This window comes from Betta splendens, chromosome 4 (assembly GCF_900634795.4).
Source record: "Betta splendens chromosome 4, fBetSpl5.4, whole genome shotgun sequence".
Lineage (NCBI taxonomy): Eukaryota > Metazoa > Chordata > Actinopteri > Anabantiformes > Osphronemidae > Betta > Betta splendens.
The window spans coordinates 9,380,986-9,399,206 of NC_040884.2; the positions used below are offsets into that span (position 1 = coordinate 9,380,986).

The 18,221-nt window shown below is 43.0% G+C and overlaps 1 protein-coding gene across 3 annotated transcripts; it reads left to right on the plus strand.

Moving 5' to 3' along the window:
• The first annotated feature begins 2,191 nt into the window (after positions 1-2,191).
• On the plus strand, positions 2,192-18,131 carry rubcn (rubicon autophagy regulator). Of its 3 annotated transcripts, XM_029145668.3 has the most exons (22): positions 2,192-2,432; positions 4,171-4,324; positions 4,792-4,875; positions 5,603-5,762; positions 5,917-6,023; positions 6,231-6,456; positions 6,754-7,170; positions 7,439-7,486; positions 8,044-8,139; positions 8,545-8,657; positions 8,767-8,965; positions 9,202-9,306; positions 9,982-10,056; positions 11,778-11,838; positions 11,997-12,129; positions 12,278-12,423; positions 12,624-12,688; positions 12,783-13,021; positions 13,109-13,170; positions 13,262-13,415; positions 13,526-13,619; positions 16,093-18,131. In XM_029145668.3, exons 1-22 carry the CDS (start codon positions 2,395-2,397, stop codon positions 16,227-16,229), a joined length of 2,913 nt encoding a protein of 970 aa, XP_029001501.1. In that variant the 5' UTR covers positions 2,192-2,394; the 3' UTR covers positions 16,230-18,131. The 3 variants fall into 3 exon arrangements, with proteins under 3 accessions (XP_029001501.1, XP_029001503.1, XP_029001502.1); XM_029145670.3 differs by lacking the exon at positions 9,982-10,056; XM_029145669.3 differs by lacking the exon at positions 7,439-7,486 and having other exon boundaries at positions 2,193-2,432.
• The last annotated feature ends 90 nt before the right edge of the window (positions 18,132-18,221 follow it).

The window sequence follows — 18,221 nt, forward strand, 5'->3', positions numbered from 1 at the left end:
ACTGTGATGTTCACGCTATGTGATCAGATGGAAATGCATCAGTCTATGGTCCCCTGTAAACTGCAGCCGCATGTCAACACATGTGAGTCAGAAGGTTTGTCCCAAAACAAAGCAATGAGTTTTCAGGGGAAAAAGACGGAAAAGGAACTTACCAAGTAACTGAGTCATGATCCTCCCTTCTTCCTGTTTGACTTGCTCTTTTATCTTCCTAAAACCCCTATTGACATAACCGGCATCCTTTCTCTTCCAATGAATGTTCTAATTGCCACCTGCAGTCTTCCTGTGAATGTTTCAGATATTCTAAGAGTCTGTTCTGTTCTATTTGCAGATGCCACCATGTGAATCCAATTTTCATTTTGACAATGTAATCGGATCAACACGACAACCAATCTGGACAGACTTCTGTCTGACCTCTGATATTTATTGATTTATTTTACCTTTACCTCAGTTTTAACCTTCCTGTTTGGGAATGTGTGGACACTCACTGATGGATGTTTGATCTGAATTCATTCATCAAATACAGGAGTTTATTCTACACCTCACCTCCTTCTCTGTTCTGCATTTACTGCCTGCTCCTTGTTGCATTTCTGCTAAATCCTCACATTTTGACTTTCCCTCTGAAGTCGACCAACCAACGGCCATTTTCAAGCAGATGAATCCTCCAGTTACTGCAGGTAGAACATGAAAGAGCTCTACACAGTCAACACAGGCTCCACCTAAAACTTTTTTGCCAACAGAAAAACTGGATTTGCTGGCTTTGCGTCACCGACAGACCTTCAGATTTACCTACTTTCCGCCCGTCACGCTTGTACCTGCTACAGCAAGTTGCAGCTCTGAGTCAGAGTGGCTCGCACACATCTGTGGTAAGAATGGGAAGGGTTGTCCACGTCACTGTGAGCTAATACAATTCAGCAACATGCGAAACTATGTATGAAGCATAAAAGCTAAAATCAACATCACCCCTCCTTATAGCTTGTCAACTTGTCCTGACTTGCCATGACTCCTGACATATTTATTTTAATGTGTGTCATGAGTCTGGACTTAATGAACACTGTTAACAGCTGTTAAAGGTAGATAGTCACTGATTCACTGGCCCCACTTACCAGTTGGTACTGGTAGTTTTATGACACGTTATAAATCAAGAGAGTGTTGATGTTATTCATGTTATATCCAATATACAAACAATATACAAACATATAAATATATATATATATATATATATATATATATATATATATATATATATATATATATATATATATATATATATATATATATATATAGGGACAAAAAGACAAGTAGACTTTAATCCTGTACTGGATAATTTCTTGAGCAACTGAATGAAGTCCTCTTGCAACTCACAACATATTTCCAAAGAGTAAGGAAATGAGACCAGATTTCCCCCCTTACAAACCTTTGTGTGCGAAGCTTTTGCTTCTTCTTGACAGAATGTTACCAAAGAATTTCAAGTTTCACAGAACAAGGGAAGGAAGTCTTATGTAAACGCAGTGGACATTGTTAGGAGTTGTGCGCGCGTGTGCGCATGGACAATTACTCACCATTCAGTCATCCACCACCACACCTTCTAGTCGTGCGTGACATGTGCGCGCTCCTGAACCACCACTGCCCTCAAGCGGCCAAACCCAGCTATGGTTATAGCTGCAAAACAAACGAGGGCGGATTAAGGCAGTGGCGCCACCTAGCGGCTATGAGAGTAACTCCTGAGACACAAACTTGTTCATGTCTCTGTGGCGAACTTAAACGCGAGTGCAATATCTTTTACTGCCTAGCCTTCACAGGGTAAAATTACTGTACTGTCTGTTAATTAAAATATGATAATTCCTTCTCTACACAATTACACAAATAATCACAGATAATACAATAAGTGTGTATGTGCAATGCAAAATCACCATAAAGCGCCACCAGGTGTAGTTGCAATGCTAATTTGCAACAGCAGATGGAAGCATTAACTAAACATCACTTTGCAAATCTAGAAAGTTATTTTTCATCGATCACGTCTAATAGTGTAAACCACCTCAACCAGTTTTACAAGATATGCATTAACACCCCCCAATACCACACAGACACAAAGGGATGTTTGTGTTTTACATGAGGAATGTGAAGCCATGTTAGTGTCAGATGTTGCTAGATGATGGCTGCGTCTGCGCATGCGCCTGTACTCCGCCCTGCCCCGCCCACCTGCTGGTGACAGTAGATCATGCGGCCTCCACTGTTTTGGTTCGCAGCTCGGACAGACGCGGCAGAGATGGCGGAGGAGTGGACGTCCGGGTGACTCTTTATGTAATCGTGCTCCTGCAGATTACATAAATAAAGGCAGCGGGTATATCGGGCAAGCTGGCGTCTTTGTACAGAACTTTCCCTGTCCGGGAGGACATGGAGGTTACGGCGGAGGGAGAAGCGGAGGAGCGCAGGTGAGTAAAAGCAGGGGCTGGGCTGATTAGCCGGTTTGCTTGGCTAAAGTGGGCATGTTTACATAAACAACAATACTTACAACTATATATGTTATAACTCATGACTTAGATAATTAAGATTATCAATTTGAGACACTTAAGATATTGTGGGTGGATTATTGATGCTAGCATGACCTAGCTGCAATGCTAGGCTATGCTAGGCTATGCTAGGCTATGCTAGGCTATACTATGGTAGCTTGACATGTCAGTCTGTGACAGTTTATGACCAGCACCACTACTTGTGCATATAACGTCTTGGATGCAATACGAAGAAAAAATGTCAAACTCATGTTCCTCTTGTGAAGCTGTTTATGATGGTAATTATTGTCGCTGACGAACACTAAGTAATTTTTGCCCTGGTAGCCTAACATTTAGCAATTTATTAGCTAATGTTGACATTAGCTTGCCTGTTGTGTTGTGTTTCAGAAGCAATGTTTAAATGTTCCACGGTTCGCAAAGGTTGTAACAAGGAACCGATGTAATGACTGTTCAGACTAAATGTTGAATTTATAATGTTCGCACTGCTTTACTTTAATTGTTTTGATGGTTCAGTGTAGAAACTCTTGTCCTGCTGTGGTGCTGGTAAACAGAGTAATAGTAGAAGTACTCAGGAGTCCCTGCTTTAAGAATGTTTTCCGACCTATTGGAGTTTAGAAGTGGCCTCTTCAATAAAAAAATGTCCCAGGTCTCTACAAATTGGGCTGAAGCATCTCAGTGAACTCGGACTGAGTCGTCGCTTCACTCTAATTATATTTCACATTCACACACTAGATTTTTCGTCACGAGGCAGCGACATGCTTGTGCTGCAGAGCTAAGTCAAGGTCAGTCAGTAGCTCAGTCTATTGACTCTTCTAGACATACAGCTATCTTTGTCCTGTGTATATATTTGTCCTGAGGATGCAACTATAGAAATGCACTGTGCTCCACGGTATGTGGAGAATGTTCCCCAACAATTATCCCACCTCTGTGTAACATGACCTGATTTGATTAACTAGTTAATCAGCTGAATTCATGATGGTGCAGTTTGGCAGATCTACTTTAATTAAAAGTATCCAGAGACTTCATAAAGTTGTGTTTCATTAATCTAGCATCCATTTTAACACACTTTGAGAAATTCTGCAGAAGGCATTCATTTGGTTTGTTGATGTAGATGTTGTTGTATTTCAGCCAGGAGCACACGTTTTAGAGCCTACTGGCTATGAAAGTAGCTGAGGACACTCAATTATGAGAAAACCGTTTGGTCAGGACTATTTTTATCTGTCATATACTTGTTTTCCTGTTGCTGCAGTTATGGGAGTAGTTTTTAGAACCCTTCAGTTTGACTGCTGACTTCAGAAATAAAAAGAGGAAGTCCTGGAAATGAGCCAGCTTATTTGTCATAGCAACATCTTTTCATAGCAGTATTCTACATTTGACTCTCTTTAGCTGCACATTATGCAGGGTTTCAGGTCTTGCTTCCTACTAGTGACTATCTGTGTCTTGAGTTTTATTGATGGCCAACACACAGAGTTACTGTATGTGTCCTCAAGCAGGATGTTGTATCTAAACTGCTGAACAGTCACTTTATGATTTCAGGAAAATTACTTTATCATTCTTGTTAGTAATGATTCCTTGCACTGTTAACAGTTCTTCTATGCTTCCTTCCTCATTCCATAACTTCCTTTCTCCTCTCTCTCCTGCTGAACTATCCTCCTTTCAGGAGGGAGCACTGGAAGCTGTTGTCTAGTCTGAAGACTACAGTGGAAGGTCTTGTGTCCACTAACAACCCCAATGTGTGGTCACGCTACGGCGGCCTGCAGCGGCTGCACAAGGACATGAACAACATCCTCAGTCACGGACTGAAGAATGAGCAGGTTGGGAGACTTGTCTGACACTGTTGTTAATTTGTTTTGTCCCAGTCTGTTTGTAAGCTAATCATTAACCAGCACATTTGCAGGTCAGAGTTCAGCATTTGTTAAACGTTGACCTTTGAGTTTGCATGGCTGGTCGGTTAAGATCATGGTGTGATTATGCAGGCGAATGCTCCTGAGTCTGACTGTGTGTTTAGTAAAACAACACGCTATCAGAAACACTGTAGTACCGGTTGGATCAGTATTTATTGATTGCCGGGAAAATGTGCTGAACTTACGTAATTTTGACTACAGCCATGAAAGACAAATACAGGGCAGAAGAAATAATTTTAAAGGGAAAGTTGAAGAAAAGACCAAACTTTAAGTTAACCTTCCAAAATGCAGAGGAGTATATCTATTTTTAATTAATAATTTTTTGTTTTTGAGGTTTCTGTAATTGTGTCTGAATAACAAATTCTATTGCATTGTAGGTGTACTACAAGCAGAAAGACTACTGGCCGTTTGTGTGGCATGTTCGCCACATCAGCCCTCACCTTGCATCACACGTTGAACAGGTATGACCACTGGCAGCCATATGCATGAGGATAGGTGAATATGCAAGTTTAGTCTGTACATGTCATATAAAGGCCTTCCAGCCCTTCCCCTTCATCTGAAGAGACATCCTGCAGTCACAGGGTAGGTGTTGGTGGCCGTCTGCCTAAGACCAAGCAGGTTGGTACGGCCACCATACATATGCCCTGTAAACACGCTGCTCAGAGACCTGGGAAACAGAGAGGAAGAAGAACAACAATGGCTCTGTCCATCATGGGAGCTCCCCCAGCAGCAGTCTGTTCATGTCAGCACAACGCAGCTGACTCAGAGTCTCCCTGAGTCAGCTCTAAGTATAGGCTTCATGAAAAGGAAAGCTTTAGAGGTGTCCTTCGTTTCGAGAGGACATCTGCATTATCATAGTATTTATCAGCACTGTTAGATTCACAAACTTGAGCATAGGATATTATTAGTATAGCTCCATGTATTTTGTTGCTTGATTTAGGCTTTGGATCCACAAGGGAGCAGCGTCATGCTACACACTGAGTCACTTGTTGGGCGGACTGTGATGAGTAGTTAATTGCTGTTACTGTATGATCATCTGATTTAGGTTGGTTATCTTCTTCTTTTGGATAATTTTGTCTTGTTTTGCTTCCTAAGAGGTTAGGTTTGCTTTAAACAAGCGATGTTATGTCTTTGTTGTTTTACACATTTCGTGAACGTTCTCATCTCTTCCTGTCTTTATCCACCCAGTTCAGTCAGCTGGAGCCTGTACTGACCCGTGGGCTGCAGAGTGCTGGTGAGAGCTACAAGGCTGAGCGCTGGCTTCTTCACAGCTTGCAGGTTCACATGCTGTCAGCTCAACTCCGACCTCTGCTCAGGCATATGGGGCATGTATGTAAATATTACAAAGGTGAGTAGTTTACTACTTGTAACTGTAGAAGACTTGATGTTTTGAAAACTAAAGAGTCAAGCGATTATCTCACTCACTCATTTCACTCCCACATGTGTGTATGTGCTGTTGACTCCTCTTCTGTTTTTCTGTCTCTGCTGTTCGTGTCGATCAGATGATGCCTTTCTGTTGAGTGAGCCCCATGTGACAGCCATGTGTCAGTGTTTGGAGGCTGTGGAGCAGAATAACCCTAAACTGCTGGCACAAGTTGACACGGTTGGGGTGAGTTTACTTATTGTACTTCAGTGATAGTCATGTACTGTCGCATGTAAAATGTATTTTGAAACATTGATAAAGATTTTTATTTTTCATCTACATGTCTAACTTTATTGAAGTGTCTCTGCATTGTACAAGGTCTTTTTAAAGTTACTTGTCTTGAATGGAAAACAGGGGACAGGGCTTTAAATTTTGTATGTTCTCCCCTTGTAGCTTTCCCCTCTGAAGGGCCCACCGTGTTTGGGCCTTTTGAAAAGCCAAAGCCTGTGTGTGTTGCCGGGGGCCGGTGGGGCCTGGACGAAAGCTGACTCAGGCCCTCGAGAAGAATCTCTGACCCGCAGACTCACCACTTCCAATTACTCCCTGCGCGATGCAGACAACACCAGCCACAAGATTGGGAACACTGGAGCGGTTGGATCCCAGAACAGCAGCAGCACAAGTGAGGAGAGGCTGAGAGTCTTAGTGTACATGCATAGATGCAGTTGTGAGGTCAGAGCAGCACTGTGAATGCACTACAGTTTATATGAATAGACCAGCTGACCAACATACGGAGGCAGAGAGTGTCTTTGGATGAACTCAGTTGTTGAGGAATGTGTTGATGAAGCCCAGGTGTAAAACTACTTTTTTAAAATACTTATTTTTCTTCACATCCTCTACAGCAATTGCTGACTTTAGTTTACAACTGCGATGCAAACGTGCTTGCGCTCACCTTACTTCTCTACCTGTTGTCTTGCAGACACTACCTCTTCTGCTAGCAGCCTTGGAGAACCATGGCTATGGGTGGCCAGGCCGGAGGAGAGCGAGTTGGTTGTGACGCCCCCACCTGGCTCTGTCCCCTGTATTGCCCTCGAGTGTCCCACTCCTGCCTCCCAGCAGCCTGAGGCTGTTGATACCGTTGATGGCGACTATGATGATGGCCCAGAGTACCTGGCTATCGGTAATCTGGGACAACGCAGTCACCGTAATTCCCAAAGTTCCACTCAGAGCGGTGACCAGAGCAAGACCCAGGACCAGTCCCTGCAGAGGAGTTCGCTCCTTTCTGCTCCTCCAAGACGCTCGTCTTTTTCAGAGGTCCAGCGAGGGATGAGCAGGCTGCCCCGAGGACACACCCGCTCGTTTTCTGACACTGGAGTCACTCAGAAACTCAGGAATGGTAAGTGCATTCTGTAAAGTTTCCACCTGGATTTCCACTGAGCCTGTATTTTATGTACACCTCACTGAGGTTGATGGGAACCAATTAACCAATTACTCTGCACAGTGTGGTCAGGCAACTTTCTTGGTGCTCACTTCCTTTTGTGAAGGCTTGACAAGCTTCTGAATGAACAACTTTAATGTCTTTGCTCCTAGTTTCTTGCTCTTGGCTTGACCTTGTCTCTTTTTGCTCTACTCTGTCTTCTTCTTTTACTACTTTGTATGCAAAGGAGGGGGCCACCGAAAAATCACCATAATAATAGAGGATCCTGTAGCAGGTTGGCAGTGCTTTACTGTGCTACATCTTTGCCCCTTCCACTGTTTCAAGTGCATGGTCATAAACTTGTTCACTCCCTCTCACTTAAAGTCTTCCCTTTCTTTCCCTTTTTCTTTTTCTGTTCAGCTGATGTGACATAGCTGTGAATCAATATTATTGTTGCTGTTATTGTTTATCCATGCATTTGTTTGTCATCATTTGTCAGTTTCATTAGAATAAAGGTCCCAATGGAGAACTGAGCATATTGTTTTACACTTTATCTTTTAAAGTTATACACTGTACCCAATTTGAGTCAGAGTACTGTCCCTAATTTAGTAATACATTATGTTTTTAGCATTTTACTGATAACAGTCAACTCTCCATTGTCTTTTTTTAAAATTTTTTTTGCATGCACTGTTTGTCACAGATGGCAATTCAGTCAAATCAATGTTCAACCATTTTGCTTTCCCTTATGCATAAATCATGATGCATATTCCTGATCGGTTTATTAGTTTAGGCTTTAGGGACTGGCAGGCAGTCATAACGCTCCCTTAATGTGGATCTTTTCCACCCACTTAGAATCAACTGGTGGCGATTGCTGTGTAAAGGACTACAGCCCTTTCTCACCTAAGCTCAGCGAAGCCAGCACAACCAGCTCCCTCTGCACAGACTCTTGTGAGTTCTCTGATATTGTATTTGCCAAGACATTGTCTCTTGCAAGTGTGCAACTGTATGTGAGTGAGAGGATGCCAGAAAGCTGTCACATGAATGTTTAATAAAAGTTTTATGACCACACAAACACACCTAACATGACCTTTTCGCACCCTTCGTGTTGAATTTAGGAGGATCATAGAATAGAAAACTGAGTAGTTGAGGTCAGCAGCTACAGTGTGTTTATCTCAGTTTTAATGATTAGGTCCTCTGCTTTGTAGCTTTTTGTTTTTTGTTGACTTGCTTATGTTTTAATAAGTGTATTTGATAATTTCTTTTTGATGTGCAACAGATCACATTACTGTAAGATTCTGACAGCAGAACATTTACATGAATGTATGAATGAAGTGTATATATGGGTTGTTTCAGGTTCCCAGTACAGCACAGTGCCAGATGGGATGTTCAGAAAGCCGTCTGAGGGCCAGAGCCTCATCAGCTACCTGTCAGAGCAGGACTTTGGCAGTTGTGCTGATCTTGAAAAGGTCAGCGTTCACTCCATTTTACTACAAGGAAAACTCGCTCTGCCTTCAGAATAAAACGATCAAATTAGTCTTCTTCTCTTTGTGATTTTTATGTTTCTGTTGTCGGTAGGAAAATGCTCATTTCAGCATTTCAGAGTCCCTTATAGCAGCCATTGAGCTTATGAAGTACAATATGCGGCGCCAGGAGGAGGAAGGCGAGGAGGAGGGAGACAGTGACTGTGAGATTCAGCAGCTCAAGCAGAAGATCCGCCTGAGAAGGCAGCAGATCCGCCGCAGCCGCCTGCCGCCCTGCGCATCCTCCCAGCACAGTGAGACAGCGTTATTGGCTGCAGATGCAGAATGTTCCCTTTCTTGCTTTTTTGTGGTGTTAACAGTCCTTGGTCATTATGTTAAGACATATATTATTTGTTGTAGTTGCATTGACAGTTTGTATGTTAGTCCAGCTTGCAGCTGTTTGTCCAGTCATCTGTTTGTTGTAATCAGATGGTTTGATAGAGGAAAGGCGAAAATATTTTCCATAATTGCTTTTGTTTTGTCTTGACAGTTTTTCACTCCACTGACAGTGGTGGATCCAGGAGGAGCTCCCAGGACTCCTACCAGGGCCTCTCTGACTCCGGCTCAGCGGAGGAGGTGGAGGAGTGTGATGTCGGTAGGTGAAACCGTAGAGAGTGGAAGAGATTCTCACAGACACACATACGTTCTCCGTGACTCCTCCACTAACGATAATTGTGCAGTTGTGAGACCAGAAGATGGAGGAAGACAGAGCCCATGTGGTATAGTCATTTCAATGGAGTATCATTCTGAAAAAGGCCAAAGCTGCAGATTTAAACTGCTCATATTTAGGAGCTGGATGTGTGAGGGAATGAAGTCATTTGTGATCTGTGCGAATGGGTTTGTTTGTCCCGGTCATAATTCATACCCTCATCACCACACTGGCTTCAAAATGTCCTGTTTTATTATGAAGCATGCTCATACAGGCTTGAGTACAGGGATAGATCAGTAGTACTAAGTCTACACTTGGTGTCCCAATGTTAAGTGAAAGAAATTTGTTTAAAATCTGAATTCAGTACTGATTTTGTTGTAATTCATAACAGGCGGCTTTTAAATGTTCAAACGAGACTCACTAACACAGAAACATGTAATGCTTTGATACTAATAACATGGGTTGTTGCAGGTTCTTTGTATTATGGGTTGTTATTGTGTGTATTTGCACATTCTGCAGTTCTCAGTCGTGCAGTTGAAAGCACCAACCTGCACACAACCGGTGCTCGGTGCTGTGTTTGTTCCTGTGGTGAAGGATGTGTTGAGTGTTTTTGTTTCTCAGATGGCTGTGAGGGTCTGTCCTTGCTGGCGGTATCTCAGAATGGCCTCTCCCTGTCACTCGCCTCACTCTTCTCAGGTATCTGCAGGCGGTTTGTGGTGGCGACGCGTCGCCAGGAGGAAGCAGATGGCTCGAGTCCAAACTGAGAATTTGTCTCTATTCCCACCTGCTTTGGCATTCATTCATTTCTATTTATCGTCATCTTTTTGATCAATTCATGTCCTGTCAACAGTCATGCAGTGTCATCACACAGCAGTAACCCATCCTAATATTATTTAACTCTCAGGAAAGGCATGATGATTTATTTTTAACTCAATTTACATATAATTTCAATCAATATGTAGTTTGAACTTGCTTCTATTGTTTACTGACAATATATTCAAGGTATTGCCTCAAACAATCTAACTTGGACCTACAGTAGCAGATTACGTGTTAATTGTCACTGTCTTCTTGACAAATGACACTAAGTTTATTAATATGAAAAATGCGTACTTTAAAGTACTCCTCCACTCTCTTTCTGCACGTCTGACACAGCAGGGACGGGAATTTTGTACGTTTTCAGCTTTGAGTTGAGCCGGCTGCATCCTCACCTCAGCTGAGTCATGTGTTTGCCTGTTGATGCTTGTTGCTTAGTGCTCCGGGGTTTTGGTGGAGTAGAAAGACAGCTCTGTCTATTCATGTTAGAGCTTAGGGCAGCACTGGGGAGGAGACAAGACGTAGCAAGTGTAACTAGAGGGTTTATTTACTTATGTAATCAGCCATTCTTTCACCCCATCATTCATTATTTTTGACATGCCCTGAGTGTGAATGAGGTGCTGTCATGTACAATTCATCCTTTTTAACTTTAAGATTCTTTTTTTTTTTGCATTACTTAAACTCAGTCAAGTCCAAAGCGATAATTATACTAAGAACACACAGGCTTTAGCGTCAGCCATTGTGGGTAATATGTACTGTAATATTGGTCAGAATGTTCTTTTGTTGAATAGTAGCATTTTCTTAAGCATGTTTAAGTCATTCTAGTCCTGAAATCCCCACATGACTCTCACATTATTGGATTTTTTTAATATGAATAATATCTCTCATCACAACCTCTGACTTTCACCTCACATCAAAATACAGAAAATTGAATCACAAAGGCTTCTCTTGTTTTCTTCTTTGTGGTTAGATGTTCTTCACACACGATTCGTGACATTGTTTAGCTGCAAACATCAGTAGAAAACCTGTCTGCACACAAACCCAAAGCCATTGGATGATTCCTACTGCTGAGCTTCTACCCTCTTTGCTGCTCTGTGAGACTTTAACTGGCTGTAACTAGAATAGCTCTGAATATAACCAGTGTTTCATCGAACACCCACAGATGTGATAGAAGGAAGCTGCTGCACAAGAATTCATCTACCCAGTTCTGCTTCATGTCTTCACTTGTTTGTTTGGCTTTACCTGCATGTTTCCTGTACGTGTAGAAATATGCTTGAATTCAAGTAGAACTGTGATCCTGTGTTTCCAGGGAATTTTACTGATGCATTTTTCAAGTAAAGTTGTCGTTTTCCTTTTGCCTGTTTCTTGTCTGTGCGTCATTGTCTAATAGATATTAGAAACTGCTTAGCTTTAGTAAATGGAGAAGTGACGCGAGTCGGCTGCAGACTCATGCCCTTCAATATTTGTCCCAACAAACTCCTCCATCATGCAAATTATAACGTTTGGATTTTATTGCATCACAGACGATCTTTGCTTCATTGCCTGTTTTTTTTTTTTTTTTTTTACCCTTTTAAAATATATTTTACTTCTGCTGTGTCTTCCAGATGCAGACATAAAGCAAAGTGTGCGCTCTAGCAGCAGGTCATTCCTCAGCTCCGAGTCCATGTAAGTAATAGACAATTAGTTTTAATTCTTATTTCAAAGTAAATTGTTACTTCAAATGAACAGATTAAAAAAAAACAAAAAAAAACAACAACAACAACAACAAAAGATGCTTGCAGCCTCATCGGTGTGACATTGTTTTGTTGTCCTTGTGTTTTCAGCTCTCCGTCCTTCCTCCAGTCTAACTCTGCTGAGTCAGTAGCCATGGGTTTACTCAGGCAGTTTGATTGCATGCACCTTCCTGCAGCCTCCGAGCTCGACTGGCTGGTCCCAGAACAAGACGCTCCGCAGAAGGTAAACATGCTGCTTTTCTAATCAGTGATACTTGGCAGATGAGCAGACGTCCAGCTGTTACGTGCACCTGGAATCAGTAAAAATCTATTGGAGTCATTCTGCTTCACCCGTAGTAAGTGAACTAAACTCTGACTTCTTTATTCCTCAGCTCCTGCCCTTTCCTGACTCTCTCCCAATCTCACCGGATGATGGAGAGCATGCAGACATCTATAAACTAAGGATTCGTGTCCGAGGCAACCTGGAGTGGGCCCCGCCCCGTCCTCAGATCATCTTCAACATTCACCCTGCCCCTAAGTGAGTCTGCATCAAGTTCACTTTCTCTCTCTCTGATGTTCCCACTGCTTTTATATTATTATTATTTATTACTTTTTATATTATGCTCAGATTCATCAAACGTAAACTGTTCCCAACCAGTTTTGGCGCTTCAAATACACCCCCCCTTTCTCTGTCCTTTTTAAAGGCTGAGTATGTTACATGCACATTTTCTTTGTTAGGCGGAAGGTCGTTGTGGCTAAACAGAACTACCGCTGTGCTGGCTGTGGCACTCGCATTGACCCAGGTATCGCAAGCAGTTTCTCCAACTCACTCACTTCTTTCATGTTTTCTGCTCAAAATAATGTCCCCATTGTTGTTTTTTGTGGCTCTCACCTCAGACTACATTAAGCGTCTGCGTTACTGTGAATACATCGGCCGTTACTTCTGCCAGTGCTGCCATGAGAATGCCCAGGCCGTGGTTCCCGGCAGAGTGCTGAGGAAGTGGGACTTCAGTAAGTACTATGTAAGCAACTTTGCTCGGGACCTGCTGAACAAGATTGCCGGAGACCCGCTGTTCAACCCCAGTGACATCAACAGTGGCCTGTACAAGAAGATCAAGGCTCTGGAGTCTGTCAGGGTGAGCACACGGGCAGCAGCACAAAGATGCTGGGAGCTGGCTTTTTGCTTTATCTTCACATCTATATGTTTGTTTGTTTTTATTTAGATTTTAAGGTTGCAGCTGTTTCACATGAAAAATCTCTTCAAGACCTGTCGCTTTTCTAAAGAGTAAGATTTTTTTTCCCACAATAAATTTGTAATCTTTACAGATTATACATCCTGTTATGACCAACGTGATGAGTGTTGGTGTGTTCCGCAGGGTCCTGGACCAGTTCGACAGCCTGCCAGGTCACCTGACTGAAGACCTTCACCTCTTCTCCCTCAATGACCTGACTGCCGTGCGCAGTGGGGACCTGGCTGCACGAATGAAAGAGCTGCTTAAACTTGGCGCGATGCATGTGGCCGAGTGTGTGGTGAGATAACATCTGCTCGTTTTGTCCCGTCGTTTGTGACAGAGAGATTTGCTACAGAACCGCAAATGGAGAATCTATTGCGTGACTGCTTTTTTGCTTTTGCTCCTCAGCTCTGCCAGGCAAAGGGCTTCGTGTGCGAGTTCTGCGGCAACGACAAAGACATCATCTTCCCCTTCCAGCTCAACAAGTGCCAGCGCTGCGAAGGTGAGCCCTCTCTCCTTGTGGCAGGCGGGTGTGCCTCACGAGGCCCCTCTCCACGTGCCCGCGCTCTGTTTACCTGGAGAGACTGGAAGATACCCAAAAACCGTAGGCTGGCACGGGACCTCTTCAAAGACAGAAGAGAGGGGGAGGGTGGGGAGGTGGATTTGGAGCTAGGTGTGGATGAGGAGGAGTGCGAGAATGGAGAGCAGGAGGAGAAAAGATTACTGAAGGAGGAGTTAAGAGACACGGCTGAAGAAAGACAGGAGAAAACCAGAATATTTAAAGCATTTAATACTAAAAAACTGCTAAAAGCTTTTTTAAAGAGTAAAGAGGAGGAAAAAGAGATGACGGGAGGGATCGAGGCAGAGATGGAGGAGGAGAGAGAACATGGAGTTTACAATAGAAGCGAGACAGATAGAAGAGATGGAGCCAGGAGTAAGAGTGATGGACATGCACACGAGGAAAACGTCAGCCACAACGGAGTTTCTCAGATAGACGGCCTCACGACGAACACCTCTAAAGGAGACCGATTGGACAGTGACCGTGAAACTTTCAGCAGCATAGAAAGTTTAACTGAAGTAGTGCAAGAGAAGAAAGGACGGTGGAAAGTGTTGGGGTTATTGAGTCTAGCAAAGGGTTTGACTAAGAGAGAGGAAGGAAAGGCAGAAGTGAAAGAGGTAGAAATAACAGTTGTGCAGAAAGAAGCGACGGACGGCGAGAAAGGGAAAGCCGGGTGGCAGGCTGAGCAGAGCAATGAAGCCCAGGAGCAGAAGCAAGCAGGGCCTGGTGCGGGTACGTTCACAGACCCGACACTGCTCGAACCTCAGCCGCCGTCCGCCGCGGTTTCAAGAGGGGAAAGCGAAAAGGAGGAGGATGAAAACGATGAGCGTGACGGAAAGCAAGAGGTGGATGCAGAGAGGCGGGGGCCAAGCGGGGTAACGCAGCCTAACTGGAGAGCGGGCAAAACCCGCAAAGCCGAGAGGAGACGCCGAGGTAGGAAGACGAAGGGGGGGGCGCAGGAGGACAGCGGCGCAGAATGTGGAGAGACGGACGGTCTCCTCCAGAGAGGAGGCGCACGGCACGTGGCCCACATGCTGGATCTCAGCATGATTATTTAACTCGCACTGTGGGGTTTGAGGGGATTTTACAGCGTTACAAGTTAGTTATTGGCATCCGTGCTGGAACCCAGGGGTTGCACTAGCGCTCACAAGTAGCAGGTTAGAGCACCTTTTAAGACTTTGTACAAATGACTGTTGTTGGTTTGACACAACAGATGTTTATGTTTGAAAGAAATATGTCCTCGTCATTTTATGTCAGATGTGACTTCAGGAAAGCGTGTCCCAAGTCATTTAATTTGTGTATTTTTTAGCATTGCTAGGATGTTACACATGAACCTCTAAGCTTTTCAGCCCAGCTCCTACATCCATCCTTCAATTTGTCCTTGCGTTACACAGCCTTTCAGCTGTTTGGGTGCTTTTTTCCTCCAGTCTTGGGTCTGGGCTCTACTGGTGGTGCTGGTGTTTCTTGGTTGTGTAGCGATTCACAGCTGGTGAATGGGCAGTTGGTCTGTTACGTTTCATGGGTGTCGCTTGGCTTTGATTCCGTTTGTGGGTTGGTTTCCTGTTTGTGGCACAGAAAGCTGGATTGCTGCTACTGAGCTAATGCTAATGAGGGGTTTGTTTCTAGTGAATGGCAATTGGTACCAAAGTGACATTTTGCTGAGCGTTTACATTTCAGTGTGCACCTTCTTTGGTCTGTTGGACTTTTAGAGGTGTTTAGACTCGCTTGCGTCTCACGGCTCTAGCTGTTTATCTGTGGAGTCAGCAGATGTAGTCATTTGATCCCTCGGGTTAGAGGCAGCATTGTTCATATCATTTGTGGTCACGCTCCCTCATCTGTGTTTATTTGAGGATGTTTGTATTTTCATGTTTTTTGTGTCTTTACTGTAAAGGAATGAACTTAATTTATGATTTTTAGTTATTTTATTCACATCTGCCTGCTATTATTTAAGCTTCATCTCCATGTGAAACCGAAATAAACATTATTTTTAAATTGAATTGCTTGTTTTTTTCCTCACTATCATTTATCTTATTATTGAGCTTCACGAAAGAAGTAGGCGGGCAGAGGGATTGAATTATCTTTTGAAAAGGGCTTTTGGGTGGGGTGTTCGTGTGTCTTTTCATCTTTCTCAGACCTGAGTCTTCCTGCTTTCTGCCTCGCTGCCTTCGCCCTCGCTGCCTTTTATACTCGTCTCCTCGGCCCTGCTCCGTCTTGTCTGACTGGGATTGGCTGCTCTGTCATGACATTAAAGCTCATTGGTGGCAGCAGGTTAAACTGGTTAATGTTTGTGAGCGCTGCTGGTTTGTTTGGTTTGGCAGGTGGGAGCTGCCTTCTGTCAGCTCAGTGTTTTGACACGTGGTGTAAATGCTTGTTCATCACTAATCCTCTGTTTAACCCCTGTGTTTTCTCTTTTCAGAGTGCTTCGCGTGTTACCATCGAAGCTGCTTCCGCGCCGGCAAAGACTGTCCTCGCTGTCGGCGGCTGGCGGAGCGGAGAGAGAGGATGGCGCGCAAAAACATGGAGGAACAGGAGGACGAGGGCGGTGGGACATAGCTCCGGTGACGAAGGACAACAAAAGCACAAGGCGACCATGATTGTAGTGACCGACCACCTCTCTCCCGGTCTCCAGTCCTCAGACCTGGGTGATGATACTCTCAGCAGGTCCAGATGTGCAGGTTTTACTGCACCACTCAAATGTCAGCGGGAGCACAGCAAACGCTGACCTTGATTTTGCATGGGATACTTGACCAGACTTGTGTATTAACAGGGATGACCGATGCCACGTTTGTTGCAGTGATGGGTGGGGAAAGCCTGAAGTGCATTTTTTTTTTTCCACAGCCAAGATGCTTACCATTTAAAAAGATCTGAAAAATAAGTATCTGCTCAGCTTTGCACTGTTGCACCAAGATTTGTCAGCTCCTACTTTTGCACCTCCTACTCACTGCAACTTCATTTTTTTAATAGCTGCTGGCTTTGCAGAAGTTGTTGTGACCCAAAAATGGAAGGACTTTTTTTTTTTTTTTTTTTTTTTTTTTTAAATCAAATGCCAAGTAAAGATTTAGCTCATGAGTTGAGTGACTTTCATGCACGTATTGACTTTATTTTAATTTGGAGACACTGAAGATACGCAATACTGACATTTTTAAGCTATTTTAGACACAACTATGTGCCTCTGCACCGGTAAACCTATACTGGCTGAGCTAGTGGAGCATTAGAAATACGAATGGACTGGACTGTAAAAAAGTCCATCTTGCAAATATTTGAAATGCGACTGCGAATGCTATTGTTTGTGCTGCTCTGTGTGCGTGTTGTGACTAGAGTGAATGCTTGTGTGTGTGCAAACATAGGTGCACACCTGTCTTCTTGATGTACGTGCAGCCATGCACAAGAGTTTTGCACCAGCCCAACCAGCACTTGTTGTTTTCTTGCATCCAGTTAATTGCACTGACTCAGTCGGGTTTTGTTGGAGACTCGCTGAGATGCCACCGTTCATTAGTTGGTGGAGTTTATGGGTTGTTTGTTGTTAGTGAATCTCACCAAGCTAATACTTTTAATATGATTGTTAAAATACATTAATCATCTATTGGACCAAAACCTCAAACCTCTGCTCCTCCAGCAGATGTCACTAGTAGAAATGTTTGGGTTTTTTTTGTTTGTTTTTTTGGATTGTAATAACTTGGGTGAAGTTTGTCTCTAGCTACTTGAGAAAGGTATTATTTTTTTTAATTTCAAAATATTTTTATTGATCTTGTTCTGTCTAAAACAGCATCTTCTTGCGTTTGCTCCCACCAACTTATAGATTTACTTTAACTTTACTAGAATTTCAAGCAGCTTAACCAAACTGTATTGTTTCCTTCTCAGATTATTTAAATTGAAGGATTTAGAGACCAAATGAAGTAGGATACACAGTGTTTCTGATGGCTAAATCCTAAATTCATTCTAGCGCAGTACAACCACTGTCTTGTGTTTTGAGTGTAGCTCATGTACAACTTTTGCTTTGTTGTGGCTTATTTTGCTTTTACAGCATATTTATCTTGAATCTTCTCAATCAAGACTATAGGACAAGACACATAACATTCAAAATTAATTGAAATTGATACATTTTTTTTTTGCATTTAGTTTTAGTACATTTTTAATGTAGACAAACTTTTTTTTTTTTAAATATTAACTTTTACACATACTATAAACTGTAAATAGGCTTTGCTTAGATGACTGTTAATCCATGCAGACTTAGAGACAAACTGCTCCGTCGCTCCCCTTTACCCGTAACAAGGCTGCTTTTGAAAGCTATTTACCTCATCGTAAAGTAACTGCTCAGCAACCCAGCAGAGTGAGATATGGAGGTTTGAAGTGCACTACAGATTAAATTAGATTAATAAAATGTTAATTTGTTATGATTCTCTGATTTAATTTGCTGCTGTGTTATAATGTTAATAAAAGACTGGCTAGACTGTTGATGTGAGTCGTTGCTGACCTCATGTGGACATGTGAAGAGTTTTAACAAAACAACCCACAAAAGGAAATAACCATTCTGTCGCTAATTTG

Excerpts from the sequence above, each read along its gene's own strand:
- rubcn (XM_029145668.3), top strand. The coding sequence starts at position 2,395 with ATGGAGGTTACGGCGGAGGGAGAAGCGGAGGAGCGCAG. Across the intron at positions 7,487-8,043 it reads AATAGAGGATCCTGTAGCAG|AATCAACTGGTGGCGATTGC; the intron begins GTTGGCAGTGCT and ends CCACCCACTTAG. Across the intron at positions 13,620-16,092 it reads CAAGTGCCAGCGCTGCGAAG|AGTGCTTCGCGTGTTACCAT; the intron begins GTGAGCCCTCTC and ends TTCTCTTTTCAG.